Source organism: Bos indicus, chromosome 28 (genome assembly GCF_029378745.1).
Source record: "Bos indicus isolate NIAB-ARS_2022 breed Sahiwal x Tharparkar chromosome 28, NIAB-ARS_B.indTharparkar_mat_pri_1.0, whole genome shotgun sequence".
Classification (NCBI taxonomy): domain Eukaryota; kingdom Metazoa; phylum Chordata; class Mammalia; order Artiodactyla; family Bovidae; genus Bos; species Bos indicus.
Window position 1 is genome coordinate 10,556,495 of NC_091787.1, and position 22,260 is coordinate 10,578,754.

Below are 22,260 nucleotides of genomic sequence, written 5' to 3' on the forward strand. Positions count from 1 at the left end.
AACACAGTGATGCATTCTTGAGCTGACTAGTTAACCACAGCAAACCAGCAGTATAGCTATTTGCTTGGTTGTGTTAGATGGCCCTGAAGAAGCCATATGCATCATGGAATGGTACTTCCTGGGGAAAAGGGGGCACTTCTGGTCACAGGGTGTTAATTTGTTCATTTATCTCCTGATATTAATCGCTCTTCCAGAAGGCAGACCCCTGGGGAAACCAGAACCAACTTGGGTTCAACCTCTTGAGTGTCCAGGCACTGCTGTCTCTCCATTTCCATCAGTATGTGGTCTCCTTAGACAGTGGTCATGGTGCTAAGAGTTAGCTTTCATAAACGAATAACTGGTACAAACCGTTTCTAGGGCCACTGTACTTCAGAAGCAAGACAAATTGCTAAGACTTAGAGAGAAGGGGGTTTAGGATAGGCTAGAGTACTGGTCCTGATACAAGGGAAATTCCCCCAAAGCACAGTCCTCTAAATTGTATATGTTAATTTATACACACGCATGTGTAGCCCTAAAGAGCATATGATATGTAGACAACACATATTTAAACATCTAATTGTGCAGCTAATTGTGCGTTTGATATGCACAATAATTTGACTTCATGTGCTATTGTTTTTAAAAATAATCCCAGTTGAGACTGACATGTGTACACTGCTATATTTAAAATAGATAACCAACAAGGACCTACTATACAGCACAGGGAACTCTGCTCAATATTCTGTAATAACCTAAATGAAAAAAAGAATTTTAAAAAGAATAGATAATGTATAACTGAATCACTTTGCTGTATACCTGAAACTAACACAACATCATTAATCAGCTACGCTCTAATATCACATAAAAGAAAATAATAATAATCGTAATCTCAGTTGAAGCTTATGCTTGACCACGTTATGTACAGGAAATGAGATACAGCAGAATCATTAAGAGCATAGACACTTGAATGGACCACCTGTGTTTGAATCCCAGCTCCACCATATGGATATGTAATCTTAAGTCTCAATTTGCCTATCTATAAAATGGAGCTAATTAAGGTCTCTACTTCATAGGATTGTGATGAGGATTAAATTAATTTATATACATATTCCACTCAGAACATTGCATATCACATAGCAAGCTCTAAGTATTTGCTATTATCATTATATTTAATCAATTTCCCTTCTTTACTAAAATTAAGCCAGAGAAGTCCACAGAGGAAATTTTTCAGCATAGTGAGTGCAGAACCTCATAAGGTAGGAGATCTGGGTTCTCATCTGGATGCTAACCAGATGACCTTCAGCAGGTCATATTTAATTGCCTCAGAGTTTTCATCTTTGGACTGAAAGCTTTGAGCTATTTTCTAAGGGGTAATATCCACCTTTAAAACTGTCTGATTTGCTGGTTTTGCAGAAGTTCTTTTCATTTTTCAGGACAATTTCAAAACTCTTATAGATTTCTAGGTGCATAAATACCAATTAGAAGCATGCAAATTTTGATTATTTTTCTTCTGATCTTTTCTGAAGGAATGAAAAAGAAAAACTCCATTTTTTTTTTAGTGTAGGGATTTCACAATAAAAATGATTTATAGGAAATGTCTAGCTTCTGTACATGTATATGTATCTCTATCACTTCCTCGCTTGTTATTTAAAATACCACATAATTATACCTAATACAGTTAGATAAAGGAAAAAATGTATTGGGAGATGGAAAGCATTTAGGGGTCTTCTAAGAATATGAGTAATCCAGAAGTTCATGCCACAGTGTTGCTAATTTGCTGCAGGTTGTTAGTACTACTGATGCCAAGGTTTCTAGGAGTCAACATAAAACCATATAAATGTAAAAATTTGCTTTATCAATAAAATACAGAGACAATCTTCTTGTTTCAGGGAAAAAAAAAAAAAAAGAATACCTGAAGCATTTTTCTTCCGGAGGACCTTCTTGGGAATAACAATGTGTGATATAATGAAAAAGGTCCTTGGTAATTCAGTAAATGTAATTATTTGAGAATTAATACAATAAAGTCCAGGTGTATAGATGCCGTCATGGGATAGTTTAATGTAGAATAAGCACCAGGTGTCTTGAAGAATGGACGGTCTGTGAATCCTCAAGACAGTCTCAAGAAAAATCCTTCTCTCAGCTAAGCAGGGAACACCTGTCAGGGAATTTGAGACTGTGTCAAGTACTTAAAGTGTAGCTAAGAGTTAGTCTGGGGTGGGATTAATAACCATTTGTGAAAACTTAGAATTGTAAATATTAATACTTGAACTACTAGAATTGGGAGAGCTCAAAATCCAAATAATGAGTTGCTGTGATCATTTTATGATACAATTTCTTCTAACTGCTTCTTCTAATTATTCCAACCTTCTGGCACCTTCTCATCTAACCATTTCTTCCTGTGATTGGAGGTCATGTTGTTCAGTTGCCAAGTTGTGTCCAAGTCTTTGCAATCCCATGGACTGCAGCACGCTAGGCTTCCCTGTCCCTCACCACCTCCCCAGATTTGCCCAAGTTCATGTCCATTGAATCAGTGATGCCATCCAACTGTCTTGTCCTCTGTCACCCTCTCCTCCTTCTGCCTTCAGTCTTTCCCAGAATTCAGGGTCTTTTCCAATGAGTCAGCTGTTTGCATTTATGGGAGGTCATAAATCACCTTATTGTCCTTTTTCTCTCCTTTGTCAGGCTCTCTTAGTAGACTGCATAGGCACTTATTCTCTGTAGTCAAGGCAGTATCCAGTGCTTTTAAGGCTTAAACAAACAAACAGGTAGATGAAGGCTGTTTTAAGTCAATATTGTACTCAGGACAAACTGCATGCCCTCTAATGATAAATCAGTGTAACATTGCTAATTTGATAACCTCTGATATTAGAGTTACTCATTCTTTCCTTTCATTTTGTACTTGGTTACTGGAGCTTTTTGTTGCATATTATAAATTTGTCAATAGGATCTTGAATTAAAAAATCATTTTAACTCAGCTGGGTTTATAGCTTTAGCATAGTAGTAAAAGTCACTCAGTCATGTCCAACTCTTTATGACCCGATGGACTAGACAGTCCATGGAATTCTCCAGGACAAAATACTGGAGTGGGTAGCCTATCCCTTCTACATGGTATCTTCCCAACCCAGGGATGGAATACAGGCCTCCTGCGTTGTAGGCAGATTCTTTACCAGCTGAGCCACCAGGGAAGCCCAAGAATACTGGAGTGGGTAGCCTATCCCTTCTCCAGCCTGATCTTCCCAACCCAGGAATCCAACCAAGGTCTTCTGCATTGCAGGCAGATTCTTTACCAACTGAGCCCAGCATAGTATTCAGTTTAGTTGCTCAGTCGTGTCTGACTCTTAGTGACCCCATGGACTGCAGCACGCCAGGCTTCCCTGTCCATCACTAGCTCTTGGACTTTACTCAAACTCATGTCCATTGAGTTGGTGATGCCATTCAACCATCTCATCCTCTGTCGTCCCCTTCTCTTGCCTTCAGTCTTTCCCAGCATCAGGGTCTTTCCAAATGAATTAGCTCTTCACATCAGGTGGCCTTCAGCCTCAACATCAGTCCTTCCAGTGAACATTCAGGACTGATTTCCTTTAGGATGGACTAGTGGGATCTCCTTGCAGTCGAAGGGACTCTCAAGAGTCTTCTCCAGCACCACAGTTCAAAAGCATCAATTCTTCGGCGCTCAGCTTTCTTCACAGTCCAACTCTCACACCCATACATGACTACTGGAAAAACCATAGCTTTAAGTAGACAGACCTTTGTTGGTGAAGTAATGTCTCTGCTTTTTAATATGCTGTCTAGGTTGGTCATAACTTCTTCCAAGAAGCAAGCGTCTTTTTATTTCATGGCTGCAGCCACCATCTGCAGTGATTGTGGAGCCCAAAAAGATAAAGTCTGCCACTGTTTCCCCTGTTTCTCTATTTGCCATGAAGTGATGGGACCAGATGCCATGATCTTTGTTTTCTGAACGTTGAACTTTAAGCCAACTTTTTCACTCTCCTCTTTCACTTTCATCAAGAGGCTCTTTCGTTCTTCACTTTCTGCCATAAGGGTGTTGTCATCTGCATATCTGAGGTTATTGATATTTCTCCTGGCAATCTTGATACCAGCTATGCTTCATCCAGCCCAGCATTTCTCATGATGTACTCTGAATATAAGTTAAATAAGCACAGTGACAATATACAGCCTTGATGTACTCCTTATCCTATTTGGAACCAGTCTGTTGTTCCATGTCCAGTTCTAACTGTTGCTTCCTAACCTACGTACAGATTTCTCAAGAGGCAGGTCAAGTGGTCTGATATTCCCATCTCTTTCAGAATTTTCCACAGTTTATTGTGATTCACACAGCCAAAGGTTTTGGCAGCAATAGATGTTTTTCTGGAACTCTCTTGCTTTTTCAATGATCTAGCAGATATTGGCAATTTGATCTCTGGTTCCTCTGCCTTTTGTAAAACCAGCTTGAACATCTGGAAGTTCACGGTAGTATTAATTAGTTCTAAATATGCCAAATCTAGTGAAAATGATATTCCAAGAAATGCAAGTGTATCTGATACAGGAAGAAGTAAAGCATAAAGTCTGACTTTCAGAGCCTCCCAACACATTATCTGAACTAAATTTTTCTGGTTTAGTGATTTTGTTGTCTCTGATCGTATATTGGTAAATTTTTGGTATTTAAACAAAGTTTATTTTGGGTAAAGACACTTTTTTAAATTAAAGAGAACATTACAAACTTTTGCCATCCTATTGAGAACAACTCTGGAAGATTATTGTACCATTTGATAGTTCAGCAACAAAGAGGATGTGTAGTAATGAAAGGTACAGGGAAAAAATTAAGCTGCTAAATGAATTAAAAACTACAGTTTGAGAATTATTCTTTTTTTGTGTGTGTATAATTCAACTTCATAGACCATGTACTAAAAGGAAACTAAACTTTTCACATGTTACTAACTTAGTAGCTCTTCAGATAAAAGAAAATGTTTGTTAAGTTTCGGATTAATTTAGAATACTAAATGATATCACATTATTCAGTTCCATCATTCATTTATGCATTCTTGAACATCTTTAATGTGCAGGGAGCTACTGGGTATTCAGTGTATGTGTACTGGTTCGTGTTTAATATAAAAAAAAAAAGCAGTGATCCTTTTCCTCATGAAGCTTTACTTCTAGAAACCTCCATGTACATTTGGTTTTTTAAAAAGTTAAAATTTAAAAATTTGGGGAACCATCCATTGTTGAGTAAAATTATAATCTTTAAGTGTTTCCCTAGCACTGGGAGTCACCCATATATGAATATGGCTAATCCATAGTTTTGGAAGCTGGAATACAGAACAGAATTAGGTGAATCTCTGGAAATGTGACTGTTATCTATCACTTTTGTTTCTTCGTTAGTCTGAGTTGGCCTGTTTATGTTGTAAACCAAACTATTAGTACTATTTCACTGCCTTTCAGTTTTGTCCTCTTAGTTATTTAATTAAATCTTCTGTATTTTGATGTTCTCTTCTTGAAATACTAAGTCTCAACATCACCTTGTAGATTATGACTACATTTAAGATGCCAAATAAGATGATTTAATATTGACTTGTAACATTACTACATTATGACTTTTTTAGAAAGGGTTCATCTCTTGGAAATTTCTCTCCACTTATAATCAGTTTTCATATTCAGTTTAAGACGAAAACATATGAAAACCTTTTCACTAGTTGCTGAAGAGTTGAAAATGCAACAAAATGCAAGCCAGTAGCATGCATAGGCTATAGAATTGTTGTCCTCAAACTGTGATTTCCATGAAATCAGGAGGGTCCTTCAGAAACAGTGTGAATTTCTTTGCTGTCATCATATTTTCATCTCTATTGTGGGGATAAACTGTTTTCTCCATCAAGAAGCAAGGGACGGTATAATTTATTCTTATCTCAATATTTTTTCTCATATAAAGCAAATTTCTGAAGAATCGAATGGCTTTTTTTTCCTTCAGATCTTTCTCCTTCCTTCCTTCCTCCCTCCCTCCCCTCCATCAAGTGCTAAAGACTTGAGCCACTCTTAGACAAAGTGGAGGATTATTAGCAATTTTATTACAGACTTCAGTTATAGTAGAAGCAAATCATGATGTTGAATACTTCCATTCAATGACTGTGATTTTATCATAGGTCTGAGATATGATCACCCTTGACCTTGAAAAACTCATAACAATCTTATTTAGAAAAGAGCTGATAATGCTTGGTTGCTTTTGGTGATCAGAACTTTTTGCCTAAGGGAAAATTCAAATTGTGGAGCTGTTCCTGTTTTTTTTTTTTTCCCTTAACCTTCCTTTGTGACCTTGGAATAATTTAAAGACTGAAACTATAGGTTGAAGGTATAGTGCATGTATAACACCCTTAGGCAGTTCAAATGGAATTTGAAGTGGAAAGGGACAAGGAACCCTACTTTTTAAAACTATTTTTAAAAAGTAGGATTCCTTGGAGATAGATCTTTTAAAAGTATCTTACTTGGAGAAATGCTATAGTAGATACTTGCTGTTTTCCCCAAGTAAGATACTTTTAAAAGATCTGTCTCCAGTATGCTTAGAAAAGCTAATCTGCAGTAGATATAAAATGGAAGATTTTTCCCACATAGTCCATTATTTTATTGCATGAAAACTTTCTATTTTCCCTTTCAAAGTTTTATTTTTTTATGTCATGATCAAATTTCTAATGAGATTAAATTATACATCCAGAGTTCAGTTCAGTTCAGTTGCTCAGTCATGTCCAACTCTTTGCAACCCCATGGGCTGCAGCACTCCAGACTTCCCTGTCCATCACCAACTCCTGGAGCTTTATATACCCAGAAGCAATCCTCAAAGGACAACAAAGTACAAAAATAACTAATATTAAAGATGTTCTGAAGAGAGAGCTTCCAATTCAGTCTAACAGAAGAAATTCAAAAGAGTGGTCGATCCCTCTTTATGAAATCGTTTTCCCACTTCTAGATCAGCATATCTTTTTTGCTCAACATCTTTTTTTCAAATGAGTCTCATCATTTCCCCCAAAGCATTATTGTTGGAATTTATATATTATATGAGAAAAATGAGTAATCTTTGCTCAGGGAGTTAAGTTTGTAAAGAAGGCAATTTGATACCTTGTCTTTCTTGGTGCTTGTAGGGTCTACCCATCATGAGTGATTTCAGTTACTAAAGAGGATGTTGTGACTTTAGAATCTATTGTGCAAGTGGCCCTGGCAGATCTTTGGGTTGGTCTACCTACTTTTGGAGCACCAATGGCCATTGTTTTTTGTTATTGTTTTCCTCAAGAATATACAGCATGCTGGCATCTTCCATCTTCTTTGGATGTCTTGATGACTATCTTTGTATGTTCTACTGAGTCAATAGAAGAATCACTCTTTCTAGCTCCCTTGCTTCTTTAGTTGATAAAAATTATAGTGCAGTTCCTTAAGCCAATAATTTCTTATCACTGTTTTCCGGGCAAAGCCTTTCACAAAGGGAAAACTGGGAAGTAAAAGTTCCATAAATAGCTCTGGCAATGGGAGGAAAGTCAAAGATTGTTGGGTCTAAAAGGAAGAATCAAATGTTGCTCACTAATTTTATAAAACACCTGAAGAGCAGACAAAAGGGTCTTCTTTCAGTTTTTCTCAAACTGTGTTGTAATTACAGTATGATTTTGTGTGTCTGTGTGGTTTTGTTTTCGTTTTGTTTTTGACTTCACAGGAAGAGGTTTAAACATGAAGGCAAACCTTTTAGATGTTAGCATGGCTACATATAAAGCAAAGCTGCCTTTTTTTTTCTTTTCTCTGCTTCCATTTAGGCCTATCACATAATTTAAGAAAAAATAAAATTAATCACAGGAGCTCTTATATAGTGTGAAAAAAACCCTGATCAATTTTGTTTTCGCAGCACGATATTATCAAAGATTTAAGAGACAAATTTGCCAGCCTCGGCGAGAACTCTCTGGTAACAGCATAAATGTCTGTGTTGGTTGCTTTTGATTTAAAGGTTTCTTTTTTCATTTGTTTGAGCCCATTTCTTCCCCCCCTCCTTTTAGTTTACTTTCTTTTTCATATTCTGTAACTAGCAAGCCTTCATTTTTTAAACCTCTTCCATCTTCCAGTGTCTATTTTCCGTACTTTGGATGGAAAGTTTACGGCAGCAAAGCTGTCACTCTGGCTACTTCTGCTGCAGCTCTTCCTGCTCTTAGGTCATATATGTTTTGGCCGTTGTGTTTATGGACATGATACTAATTGACTGTTTCATGTCCCATTGACTAAGCTTCTCTACCACGCCATTTGATGGACGCGCTGTCATAGGGCTCTATGCAACTTTCATTCTGCAACTTATACTGCTTGGTTCCGTCTCAATTCTCCAGCGAACTGAATAGCTCAAGTGAATGATCCTACCAGTCTTGAACTTGCTGTGCCTTTATATTTTATTTTGATTTCCTTCTGTATATTTTCAGTGGTAGTTTAAGTAGAAAAGAACAATCTCCAGCCATTGCTCTAGCAGTACCATGCAGTATTGTTTGTTACCACCTGAGAATACAAAATATAAAGGCACATTGCTTCTTTTATTCTTTGGGGGGAACTGGGGAGATCTGTTATCATAAGTTCACTACTTAGTTGAAGCCTACCTTTTTATCCATATCAGCTTTCAATTTTGCTTAAACTCCAACACGTCCTCAGTTGATGTTTTTCTGTCACTCAGTGATAACTTGCAACTCAAGCCATTTGCTGAGCAGTATCAAGTTATGGCCATGACTTGGGAGATGATTAAAAACATGACAAACTGATGCACAAATGTATCATTCAGAAAGTGCAAGTTTCAATGATGAAGTATAGTACTTCAAAAGTATCATACAGGCTTTGGACTAATCCAGTCATTAAAATTAAGAAAATTCATCCTGATAAACAAGTACCAAAAGTCTATCACAAGAAATATAAAGGGAAAAATCAAGAGCTGACTATGTTAACATCTGTTGAATAACATTGTTGGTGTTGAAATGGTCCATAATGTTGTCATAGAGCCCATACATGAAGAGATGATGAAAATATGGTTTATAGAAAGCTACTCTGCTTAATGATAGTCGCAACATAAATGGTTGGGATTTGTGTTCAGGAAAAAGAAATGGAAAAGCAAAAGCTTCTATACCAACAAGCCAGGCTCCATGACCGCGGTGCTGCTGAGATGGTGCTGCAGACCATCAGTGCCAGCAAAGGTGAGGCTCATTACCCTACCTTGGAAGGGTTGATTCTTCAGATTTTCCTGGGAGCTCCCTTATTTGTATTATACTGATATATTTAATCCCTGAATTTCATGTTTATGATGAAGTCAGGTGAATTCATAAAGGCCAACTCTCTTTTGCCCAATCCAATGTTAATTATTTTCAATCAGAGTCTTACTGAAAGATCTATTTTGTTTCTGTTCATTAAGTTTTGGAAATTATATTGGGACACAATGCTAACAAACTGATCAGGTAAATCAGGGGTGGGCAAACAGTTTCTGTGAGAGGCCAGGTAGTAAATATTTTCAGTTTTTCAAGCCATTGGGGTCTCAGGGGCAACTCTTCAACTCTGCCATAGTGTCTGCCATCTAGAGATAATGTGTGGCCTTGTTTCAGTAAAACTTTATTTACAAAAATAGGTGCCAAGCTGGATGTGGCCCTCAGGACCCTTGATATAAATGTTTAGATTTTTAACGTGAGTCATTTTTAGCAGTTGAAGTGCTATTGCATTTTTCAATAGCCAGCCAATTCAAGCTGCTTTTTCTTCCATTAGTAACATCTTCTTTATGAAACCTTTTATTCTAATTTGAATGGAATAGAAAAGTAATAGTGGATATTAAACACTCCTCTCCAAATATAAGGATTGTTTCATTTCTAAGATAATGAATTACATTATCTTAGAGGTGAAATTACATTAAAAATAAAACATAATATGCTAAATTATAGACAACAAGTTGGATTTTAAATTTTGTTAATTATTACTTGAATAACAAAATTATGACTAGTCAGCTTAATAAAGCATTACTACAAACGCATGAAGATAAAAGTGATGAAATGAAAATCATAAAAGTTGTTCAAACATACTTGAGGGAGGAAGGAGAAAATTTTAAGTGGCTTATGTTCATTTCAATATTATTTTATTACTCATGATTAGTTTTACATTTTAATAATTTTAAGTATCAGTATTTCAAAATCATTTGTTTCTGCCTGTTCTTTTTTTCTGCTTTCTCATGTAATTTCAACTCATGGACATACTACACAGAATTTAGTAAAAACATTGATGGCAAAATATGCATTATGACTCTTAATTTATTTTTGGTATATACATCAGTCTGTCCTCCTCCACCATGACACACATTTGTAGGAAGCTGATAAGGACTTTAAAAGTGCACATTTTGAGATATAATTGGTCAATGTAGCAAGTGAAGAGATACAAGGAACACTATATTTTGTATTTTTAAGGTGAAACTGGACCCATGGTGGCTGCTACTTTGAAACTTGGAATTGCTATCTTAAATGGAGGGAACTCTACAGTACAGCAGGTATGTCATTAAGCCTTTCACATAATGTGCTTTTCAAATAGATGGACCATATAGTCATCCTGTTGAACAATCATCGTAAAAGAACAATTAGTTGTACTTTTTTTTTCACTTTCTATGTAAAATATGTCTTTATTTTATGGTCTTGTCCTAGTATCCAGATATCTTCTAGTTAGCACAATAAACACAGCTTCTAGGTACGACAATAGATAATGTTTCTCTTTAGAAGTCTGAAGTCATGTCATGTGGTGTCGTCATTTGCAATGCTGCATTTCATGTGACTAAGTCAGCATAAAGCAGCTGTTGTGTTTTAATAGTGAAATATAAATTTCCTTCCCTAGGCAGCCTAGTTTAGGAACATGTTTTATAGTGTTATACCTCCTATGAATTGACTCTTGAGATTTTGTTAATAGTATGAAGCTGGCTCACAGGTTAACATGTAAATAGGATGCACTGTTCAGAATTATTTCTAGTTATAAATCTTTCTATTCTCCTAAAATAAGAAAATCACTTCCCAACCAAGTTTTTATATTCAGTTTGAAAGTTAGACGTTATCAGGACTGGGGATTTGATAATGCAATGTCTCTATACAACTGAATGCAAAGATCTGTAAGTTTGTTAGAATAAGAGTATCTGAGTGACTTAACTATAAATAATAAATGCTAGAGAGTGTGTGGAGAGAAAGGAATCCTCCTACACTGTTGGTGGGAATGTACAGCCACTATGAAAAGTATGTACAGTATGGAGGTTCTTCAGAGAACTAAAAATAGGATTAAGATATAATCCTGCAATCCTACTCCTGGACATATATTCAGAAAAACCTATAATTGAAAAAGAAACATGTATTACTACGTTCATAGCAGCACAATTTACAATAGCTAAAACATGGAAACAACTTAAATGCCCATTGACATATGAATGGATAAATAAGAAGTGGTACATATACACAATGGAATAATACTCAGCCATTAAAAAGAATGAAATAATGCCATGACACTCACATCAGCATGGATACAACTAGAGGTTTTCATAAGAAGTGAAGTATCTCAGAAAGAGAAAGACAAACACCATATTTCACTTATATATGAAATCTAAAATATTCCACAATTGAACCTATCTACAAAATGAAAACAGACTCACAGATGTAGAGACTTGTGGTTACCAAGGGGGAGGAGAGTAGGGGAGGGAATAGAAATTGGGATTAGAAGATGCAAACTATCATATACAGAGTGGATAACCAACAACATCCTACTGTATAGCACAGGAAACTGTATTCACTGTCCTGCAATAAACCATATGGAAAAGAATATAAAACAAAGGTATGTGTATGTATAACTGAGTCTCTTTGCTATTTAGCAAAAATTAATACAATACTGTAAATCAAGTTTACTTCACTAAAATATATATATATTTGAGCGACTTAGGGAGAAAAAAAAAACAGGAACAGACTAATAAGCATGTATTTCATGACTTTGGGGCCACATCTGACAGTGTGGCTCTGAGCACAGAAAAAATTCTTATGCTCATTGAAAAACAGTAAAATATAATATAAACTTCAGATTGTGTTATTCTAAAACTCTTATTTTTATATCTTGGCTTGTATATGAGAAAGAACAGTTGATGGACAGGGAACTAAGAACTATTCTTTCTTGGCTAAGTATTAGTGAGGCAGGTAAAGGACTTCTCTCATTGAAGGACAGGAAGGCTAGTGAGAACCTTAGAATGTTTGATTTCAAGTTGTTGCGAACCTCAGAATCACTAAGGTGGGAATCGCTACAGTGGGACAAAGCCATGAATATGCTCCGAGAAGACATTTGAGTCTAAGAAAAGAAAAACAGAAAATGTTGACGGCCTCTTTTGGATTGGCTAAGTTTTGAACTAGGTGAAGTATTGAGTTGGCCAAAAAGTTCATTTGGGATTTTCTGTAATATCTTATAAGAAAATATGAACAATATTTTTGGCCAAACTAGTAGTAGAAGAACTGCAAAATTCATTTTTACCTTGTTCTCAAATTGTGTGCTTTTTTTACTGTAAATATAATCATTACATGTTATAATTGGATTGAAATCTCTGGTCTCTTCTTGGTGTAATGTTTGTAAGTGCATGAAGTAAAATGACACAGGTTGACAAAAGAAAGTATATTGAAATGTGGTTATCAAAATGTTATATAAAGTTGTTTATTTCATTATGAATTCATTAAGTAAAAGATCTAGTGCCTAGTCTAATAATTATTGAGAAGAAAAGATTAAATACTTTTAAGTAGCTATAACAACTGTAATGTGATAGGAAAATATCCATAATCTTTATTGGTAACAAAATCATAGCCATTATTAATCCTACTTGTGTTTGTTGCTTAGATTACTTGTTGAAAGGAATGCTAAATTTCAGTTGCTGCTGCTGCTGCTAAGTCACCTCAGTCGTGTCTGACTCTGTGCGACCCCATAGAGGGCAGCCCACTAGGCTCCTCTGTCCCTGGGATTCTCCAGGCAAGAACACTGGAGTGGGTTGCCATTTCCTTCTCCAATGCATGAAAGTGAAAAGTCAAAGTGAAGTCGCTCAGTCGTGCCCGACTCTTAGCTACCCCATGGACTGGAGCCTACCAGGCTCCTCCATCCATGGGATTTTCCAGGCAAGAGTACTGGAGTGGGGTGCCATTGCCTTCTCCGAAATTTCAGTTAGAATTTAATAAAAATAAAAGTGAATTTTTTTCCTATCCAATTTACAGATTTTCTTTTTTGATTTCCCTAGTAAAAGACTATATGACTTCTTTAAAATGTAAGGAAAAATAAAGAAAACTTACCTAATCTCTCCACAATACTGATCAAGAAATAGGTTCCCTTAGCTTATGTATTACTTCAAAAGATCTTAATTATATATATATATATATAAATATATATATCTCCAGAATCCTTGGAGTCAAAAGGAACCTTGGGAAATCATGTAATAAATATACTCACTGTATGTATAGATCTTTTCATCTTCTCTCTAAACCTTCAGATATACCTTCCTTTGCCATATAAACCATGTTTATTTTGTTTTAAAAGACCAATGATTAATAACTGCTTCATGTTTATTATACCAGTAAGTTATCACACACACACATACACCCCCAAAACGGCTATGTTTTTATGTGTTTGTGTTTGTATGTGTCTACGCATGTGTGGAGAAGGCAATGGCACCCCACTCCAGTACTCTTGCCTGGAAAATCTCATGGATGGAGGACTTGGAAGGCTGCAGTCCATGGGGTCGCTGAGGGTCGGACACGACTCAGTGACTTCACTTTCACTTTTCACTTTCATGCATTGGAGAAGGAAATGGCAACCCACTCCAGTGTTCTTGCCTGGAGAATCCCAGGGACAGGGGAGCCTGGAGAGCCGCCATCTATGGGGTCACACAGAGTCGGACACGACTGAAGTGACTTAGCACGCATGTGTAGGTGTATCCATATGTGTGCAAACACACACACACTGCACTTTGTGGATGTGTATGCAGCCTTCACATATTTAGTTTTATATTACCTTTAACTCTAATTTCTGGAAAAAGATTACTTACCACCATTTTGACTGCTTAGCTGAGCCCTGTCTAAATAGCACTGGTAGTAGGAATTGTTCCCCGCTATTTTCGGACACGACTGAGTGACTGAACTGAAGTGATTTAAGATTCAGAGAAGATCAGTGTCTTTATCTTCTTAGTGTTTCTCTTATCATCTTGAATGTACTTCTTATTTGAAACCTAGAGCACATCCTATTCACATTCGAAGTAGCTGTTTCCCTATGGCATGTAACAATATACTCACAGCAATGCACTGTGTTAGTATTTTTTACATTTATGTTTAACCAATATGCTGACTACAGAATCTGGACATCATTCTGAGAACAGAGAAAAATTAATAGTCAAATGATTCCCACCATTCCTTGAGTTTAGAGACCATGGTAATGGAAACTGAATTTCTGTCTTAGCAGCATATGGTAGTCAGAGCTCTTGCTAAGTCGCTTCAGTCGTGTCCGACTCTGAGCGACCCCATAGATGGCAGCCCACTAGGCTCCCCTATCCCTGGGATTCTCCAGGCAAGAACACTGGAGTGGGTTGCCATTTCCTTCTCCAATGCATGAAAGTGAAAAGTCAAAGTGAAGTCTCTCAGTCGTGCCCGACTCTTAGGGACCCCATGGACTGCAGCCTACCAAGCTCCTCCATGCATGGGATTTTCCAGGCAAGAGTACTGGAGTGGGGTGCCATTGCCTTCTCCCAGAGCTCTTGGATGACTGCTTTTTATGGAGCTCACTTTTTTTTTTTTATTATTAACCTGTTTATTTTAATTGGAGGCTAATTACTTTACAATATTGTGGTGATTTTTGCCACACATCAATGTGAATCAGCCATGGGTATACATGTGTCCCACCATCCTGAATCCCCCTCCCACCTCCCTCCCCACCCCATCCCTCTGGTGTGTCCCAGAGCACCAGATTTGAGTGCCCTGTGTCATGCATCAAACTTGCATTGGAGCTCACTTTTGTAGTGAAATCTGTGAATAGCATTCAGGTGGGCCTTGTTCCCAGTAAACTTGAACTAAGTATCTGAATCTGCAAATACTTACAGAGTGACTTGAAGAGAACTAAGAGTTCTATTTTCCCCGATATTTATGCTGCTCCTGGTGTTTTGTAAGGCAAAACCATGGGTATGTCCTGCTGCACATGCGCAGAAATGTGCAAGCCTCTTGATGTGACACGCATGTCACTATTTCATGGTCATGTTTGTATGCACTGATATTTTTTATCTTTATTTTAGCATAGAAAGAATGTTGTTTCTTATTTAACAAAAAATAAGATTTGTGTTCAGTGACCATGTGGTTTATTTATTTACTGCAGAAAATGCTTGACTACCTCAAGGAGAAAAAGGATGTGGGCTTCTTTCAGAGCCTGGCTGGCCTGATGCAGTCATGCAGGTAAGCACCTGCTTTCCTGGCTTTAGTTCCACTCAGTGGTTGTATCTTTAAAAGTACTTGTTTTACATTACTGACAGTACGTATACACAGAAAATTTTTTTATTGAAACAATTTTTTAAATTTAATTTTTATTGCAGTATATAGTTGTTTTAGAATGTTGTGTTCACAGAAGATTTTTTAATGGTTAAGCACACTTTCAAGTGGGGCAAAAACGTGCAAGTGTCTTATATTCTATCTTGCTGTTAAATGTTAGTAATGTCTTCATTACTAACTTGTTCCATGTTAATAATGTCTTAAAATAGTCTTCCTTGTGCTTAAATAAGGACCTTGGAGAATTAATGTATATTCTCCATATTTGAGAATGAATACTATATGATTTTTGAAAACCATAAAATTCCATTTCATTTTATCTGTGAGCTTTGAGATCACCTCTCATCTTCCCTACAATAATCCGTAACCAAATAATTTATGATCATTTTGTAGTTTTTACAGTATTTAAAATCATTCAGATAGCATTTGACTAAAGAACCTGACACATACTTAATGTGATAAGCTATTCCAACTGGAAAAACATGATTATTATAATTATAGTTCAGTATGCCTGCTGACTTTGTAATGTTCTCCCAAGTTGAAACCCATTTATGCCATATATTTGACTTTCACATGGATCATTTCAGTGTGGTCCCTGGAAAGGTAGTCTGCTATGAAAAAACACTATTGGTAGACATTGAGTCAGGGTATGTTTTCAATGCATAATAACATTCGGTTCACACTTCATGATACACATTTGCCCTTCTGAAGAAAGGAAAGGTTCTGTTAGTCCTCTAAATGTTTTTCTCCCTGTTATTGCAGTGTCCTCGACCTAAATGCATTTGAGCGACAAAACAAAGCTGAAGGACTTGGGATGGTGACTGAGGAAGGATCAGGTACTGCTCACTTAAATTAAAAAGATCACCTGTCCCCACTTCTTCCCTGAAATTACCTTTCCAGTACAGAGAGATGTGAGGTTATCTAAATGGACACCATGCTTATGTGACTCATTTAAAAGTTCATAGTTAGACACCCACGTAGGTCACATCCAAGACCCCAAACCTAACCTTCCATGTTGGTAATTAACTCCTTTTTATTCCAGACCCACTGTCTGTGACCTTTCCCCTAGCTGGGTAGTAAATAAAGAACCCTTATCAGAGAATTATATCTAAAATTAAAAAGTGCATGGATGAGCCAAATTAGAAAATGTTTGACTTCCTTTGGCCATTTTAGCAAACTGTCAGGTTTCTAGATTCTATCTCCTTAGGATAGTAATGCTTTCAGAGCCTTCAGGCCATCAGTATTCTTACTACTCTTCCCTTTTAGCTCAGTTATCCTTCTATTTGATAAATCCGTATGTCTTTGCAAGTACAAATTGTTTAAGAAAATAAAGAGTAATTTTTGTGTTTAAATAACTTTGATCATTTAATGTACGTGTGCATAAAAATAGCCCACATAATAGAGTTTTTCTCTCTTTAAATAGATGTATAAACTAGAAAATTTAGCACACTGTGCATTTAAAGCAGAAATAATTGTTGCTTCACATTCATTTTGGTATCTATTAAGAAAAAAGTATCATCTCTATTTTTGGTTTTGATTTGTTTTTATTCTTTTGTGTTTGATTTTTAAGTTATTTTAGTTTGAGTAAGGCCCTGTGTATTTATCTGTTTTTGTTTGTTTTGTCTGGTTTGGAGTTGTCATCTTATCAATGTATTATTAGTTTTAGAACATTGGGTCTTCTAAAAAACTACGCTTATTGCAAAAAAATAAATTTTCTCCCCTCTGCCATTGGTAGTCTGCTTGCCTTTCTGAAATAGTTTAGAATTAACAAATCTTTCTAATTATCTCTGTATATTTTTGTTCTCACAACAGGAAAAATAATTTAGTCGCATTTTTCCTCCTGTATTTTAAAGATGATCATTTATCCATATTCTAATGCTGCTGCTTCTATACCACCTGTGTAATTTTCTTTTCTGCTTGGCATTTGGATGTAGAAGTTCAGACATCAAGTTAATACTTGATTATTATTGGTTATTTAATTGGGTTAGCTACCTTCAAGAAAAATCACTAGCAGAATTCTGAACTTACTTAGATATTCTGAAAAGGAACATCAAGCTAAATATCTTCATTACTAACATTTGTGTCACCTGTTACAACTCCTGGCCCAGTGGACCTGTCTGGAGAATTCAGAGCCACTACAAAGCCCACATCCCATTAACTGCATTGCCTTTAAGGTTTCACAGAAGTCCTAGGGTTTTTCCAGCTGTAAAGTGCCTAAAAATGAGTCAGTTCTCTATCTAAAGTCTGACTTCCCTGTTTTGGAATTAGAAATCAATTTTATTTTCCCTTGCAGTTTTTACCTAATGGACCAGAGGCTCTGAACATAATTCCATTCATCGTTCTGTGTCACTCTTTACATCAGCTCCCACAGAGAAATAGTGACCACACAGGTTTATTTTCCTGGCCTCCTAGACTTTTATCAACCAGATATGGATTGGAATAACACTTGTGAGTCCCAATTCAGAAATAACTTGATAAGAGCAGCCATCTTGATATAAGAATTAATCCTGTCTCTCAATATGAGATTGGTTTGGTTAGTTTATTCTTTTTAAAGATGCACACAAAAGTTATTGCCCAAATTGATTAACACGTTTATATTTTATTTCCTTACAAACAGCAAAACAAAAACAATGTCTCAACTTCTTTTCTTTTTCCCCATTTCCTTTCCTTTCAACAACTGTCCATGTATATTCTCCCTTCCTCAGTCATCACTCATGAGCGTGGTAATTATTAAAAATGAACTGCCTTTTCTTTATTTGCTCCTTTATTTATTGTTAGCTTGATGTACAGTCTTGATAGTGACAGTTTTTGTGCATTTTTCCTTTTCTAGACCATTTTAGCAAGTAGATGATTTACTTTTCATCATTATGCATCCTTTTACTTTTAAAACTTATGTATCAAGCTTTCCTTTTTTTTCTTTTCTTCCTATGAGGATGTGTAGTTATTAACATAGTAGACATGAAGGGGCAACAAGCATTTAAACGATGGTCTTGGATTTGTTTGGTTCTGTTCTTTCATTTAAAAGAAGTCCTGGTGGACCCAGTGTTTGCAGCTATTGTGTAAATGAGTGAATGTGTGCAGTAGTTTCCCTGTGGCGTTTCTGTTTTGGACATACTGTGGCTTTATGGCTGCACCAAATGGTGCATGGGAAAGTCAGTGCTGACCCAGGGTGGGTGGTGGATGGTAGAGTCTCCTTTTAGCCCTTGGACTCCGCCAGTTCACTTCCAAGTATTAAGAGATTTACAGAGTTTTTCTCTATGCCTTTGAAAATATCATATATTAAAAACCTAACATGAAATGAACTTTCATTCTTGAGATCAAATTTAAAGAACACTAGTAACAGTAGCAAGTATTTACTCTTCAGGCTAGCATAATAACAAAGATGACATTAATATTGCAATGTAGTCTTTAAAAGGCATGACATATGATGGTGATAAAGAAGGGATGAAATTTTCTTAAACAGTATTTTGTGTGTCAACACGGCTTCAGAGATTAAGCTGTGCTTTCTCAATACACACTGCTGCCTGCATCAAGAGACCTCTTAGGAGACTGTGCAATGACAACTCATTGGCTCTAATGATTACTATACTATTTCCCAGATTGAGAACACCTATACTGACTCTATCTTTGGCATATTTTTAAAATTTTTGTTACGTGGCCATTCTTTTAAGATTCTGCAACTGTTAAGAAAAGTATGTACCCTTTATAGGAGAAAGAACCTAGGTCATCCCTCTTGGGAAATATAGAAAAGACTGAAAAATCTGAATCCGTTAGTGATCTCATTGGCTTCAGAGCTTGAGGCTTACGCAGTATAAGCTCAGGACTGAGAAAATAATCCTAACCAATTGCCTTTTTTAAGATAAATCTGTTCCTGATGATGAAATGACCATAAATTATATCACTATGGAAAATATGGAACTTAAATACATGAACTTTTTCATACCCATGACTTTCCCATGGTGTTTTCCCTGTTTTATACTATAGAGTGAGGCAAAGTGAGATTCTATGGCTTGTCCAGGGTCACACAGCAATGTGGCAGGATCAAGGCTAAAATGCAGGCATTCTTTTTCTCTTTAATTTGCCAATTCCACAAGCCAATTCCCTTTCCTTCCAGTCTCTAGTAGTCCTTGAGGGACTTATTTTGTGTCCAGCACATTGGCTTAGGTTAGAATTATTGGCCCCCTAATGTCTCCCTTCAAAGGCATCCATCTATTGCCAATTTTTGAATCCACTGTTAACGTTTTAATACCACTTTTAAGCTTTTTATGATTACACATGATATTTCCCATCTGGATTGAGATAACATTAGGAAATATATGCTCCTTTGAGGTTTGTATACAGCTGTCCCTCAGTATCCATGAGGGATTGGTTCCAGGACCCTCTTCCTGTCCACAGATGCTCAGGTCCCTTATATAAAATGGCATAGCATGGTCATAGCCCTGTATCCACAATTACAGAAGGACAGCTGTGTAAGGCTATCGGACTAATTGTTGACACTCCTTTTTCTATACTGTCATTGTCATGTAAGTTTGCCATGTATCCTTATCCCACCTTATTAAATTTCCCTCATTTGTCTTGGGTTGGCAAAAAGTCCTACCTGGTTTTTCCATAACATCTTACAGAAAAACCTGAAGGAAATTTTTGGCCCACTCAATACAAGAGTATGGACTTCCCCCTTGTTAAAAAAAAAAGAAAATTCTTCAGATGTGTTTAGATTTTGTGATGTGCTCAGTGTTGTCTTCTCTGTATATTTTTTAGTCCTATGTGTTTTATTTTACTATATGAAATGAAGCTCAAAACCAAAAACTTCTATGAATTTTTGAAATTTCATTCCATCCTTGGATTTTTGATTTGTTTCTCCTCAGTAACATTTATCCTCATTACAAATTCATGATGAGCTTGAAAGTGCAATTTTTCTTCTTTCAAACGTCTTCTTGGAATATAGTCAAAGACACTGCATTATATTTTTAATCATTTTGCAGGGATCCTTGACTTTATAAACAAGTTAAAATTTGCAAGCTGATCTGATTCCTCAGAAATTGTTTGATTTTCTAAAATGTTATATAAAACATTAATACAAGTTAAGCTTCTTCCATTTCCACCTGTATTTGGTAATGTGTTGCACTGAGGTTCTTGCCTATATATTTATAGTGACCTCATGAAGTTTATGTGAAGTTGAGTGAAAAGGTTTCCTTTCAATTAATTAATCAAAAGGATAATTGTAGAAATCTTTAAATATTGACCACCCTGATTTTTTTTAGTGTTTTTAGTGCTTAATTATTTATTGGCTATCTTCCACCCCAGATTGTCCCAAGGGTACTTTCCCACATGGAATCCAGTAGATCCTGGTATCCATCTGGATCCTAACTATATTACTCTCCTATGCCTGTGTAAATATTCTCTTCAAGGAAAGCCTATGGTTCATGGCACTAAATAGATTTTTTTAACATCCTTGTACAATTTTTAAACTTTGAAGCACTCATTTAAATTTGAGTGGCTATTATGTGCTAGATACTGTCCTAGACATTGGATTTATATAGGAAATCCAGAGTATTGTGTAGAGAGAGAGAGAGAAGTAGCTCAGTCGTGTCCGACTCTTTGCGACCCCATGGACTGTAGCCAACCAGGCTCCTCCATCCATGGGATTTTCTAGGCAAGAGTACTGGAGTGGGTTGCCGTTTACACTTGTAAATAAGCAACTTCAGAGCAATGCCCTCTGTTTAAAAGAAAACTGAGCTGATACTTAGCTGCCAGGGCTGGGGGAAGTATATCATCATAGGTGTAACACAGAGCCTGAAGTAGAAGTTTATCTGGTAGATAAGAAGGCAAAGAAAAGCATCCCAGTGAAAGAGATCCCCATATGCCAAGTTTAAGGTACAAAACATATGGGAGAACGGTAACTAGCCTGGTGTGATTGAAAAGAAATGAACTCACTAGAGGATGGAAAGGTAGTTTGTGGGAGACCCTAAAGGACCTTCTTTACCCTGACAGGGAACTTGCGCTTTCTTTCTGAGACCTTGGAGAGCCATTATATAAGTAACACTCTGTGATATTATGTTTTTTGTGTTGATTCACTTGGAATCTAAATTCCCACATTCACTCTTCAAAATGCTTCCAGTAGAATCTACTAACTAAAATTCACAGATTTCTCATTCTCAGTAGTGCTAGAATACCAAATAGACTATATATATATATATATTTCAGTTAAAAAAAAAAGAAAAAAAATGAAGAGAAAAGGCTATAAGAAAAACAATCTGAAATCATGTTTGAAAGCAAAAGATTTTTTTCTCCACTGCTAGCCTTTAATTCAGAGAAGGCAATGGCACCCCACTCCAGTACTCTTGCCTGGAAAATCCCATGGGCAGAGGAGCCTGGTAGGCTGCAGTCCATGGGGTCACAAAGAGTCGGACACGACTGAGCAACTTCACTTTCACTTTTCACTTTCATCCATTGGAGAAGGAAATAGCACCCCACTCCAGTGTTCTTGCCTGGAGAATCCCAGGGACGGGGGAGCCTGGTGGGCTGCCGTCTATGGGGTCGCACAGAGTCAGATACAACTAAAGTGACTTAGCAGCAGCCTTTAATTCTATTATTCATATTATCTATTATCTAATTTATTTCATACATTGATCATTTTTATTATCTAGGAATGCATTTTATACATAGTATTAGGTTGTTACCTTAAATAAATACATTTAATCAAATTATAACTGATTTATTATATTCACAACCCATTGGA

At 36.4% G+C, this 22,260-nt stretch overlaps 1 protein-coding gene across 3 annotated transcripts in view; it reads left to right on the plus strand.

Annotated features, from left to right (window-relative positions):
* RYR2 (ryanodine receptor 2) overlaps positions 1-22,260 on the plus strand; it is an 832,848-nt gene that overhangs the window by 729,251 nt on the left and 81,337 nt on the right. For all 3 annotated transcript variants that reach the window (XM_070781954.1, XM_070781952.1, XM_070781953.1), the window contains 4 exons: positions 9,065-9,164; positions 10,413-10,492; positions 15,355-15,431; positions 16,284-16,357. In XM_070781954.1, the coding sequence (XP_070638055.1) occupies positions 9,065-9,164; positions 10,413-10,492; positions 15,355-15,431; positions 16,284-16,357 (331 nt within the window). The remainder of the gene's footprint in view (positions 1-9,064; positions 9,165-10,412; positions 10,493-15,354; positions 15,432-16,283; positions 16,358-22,260) is intronic.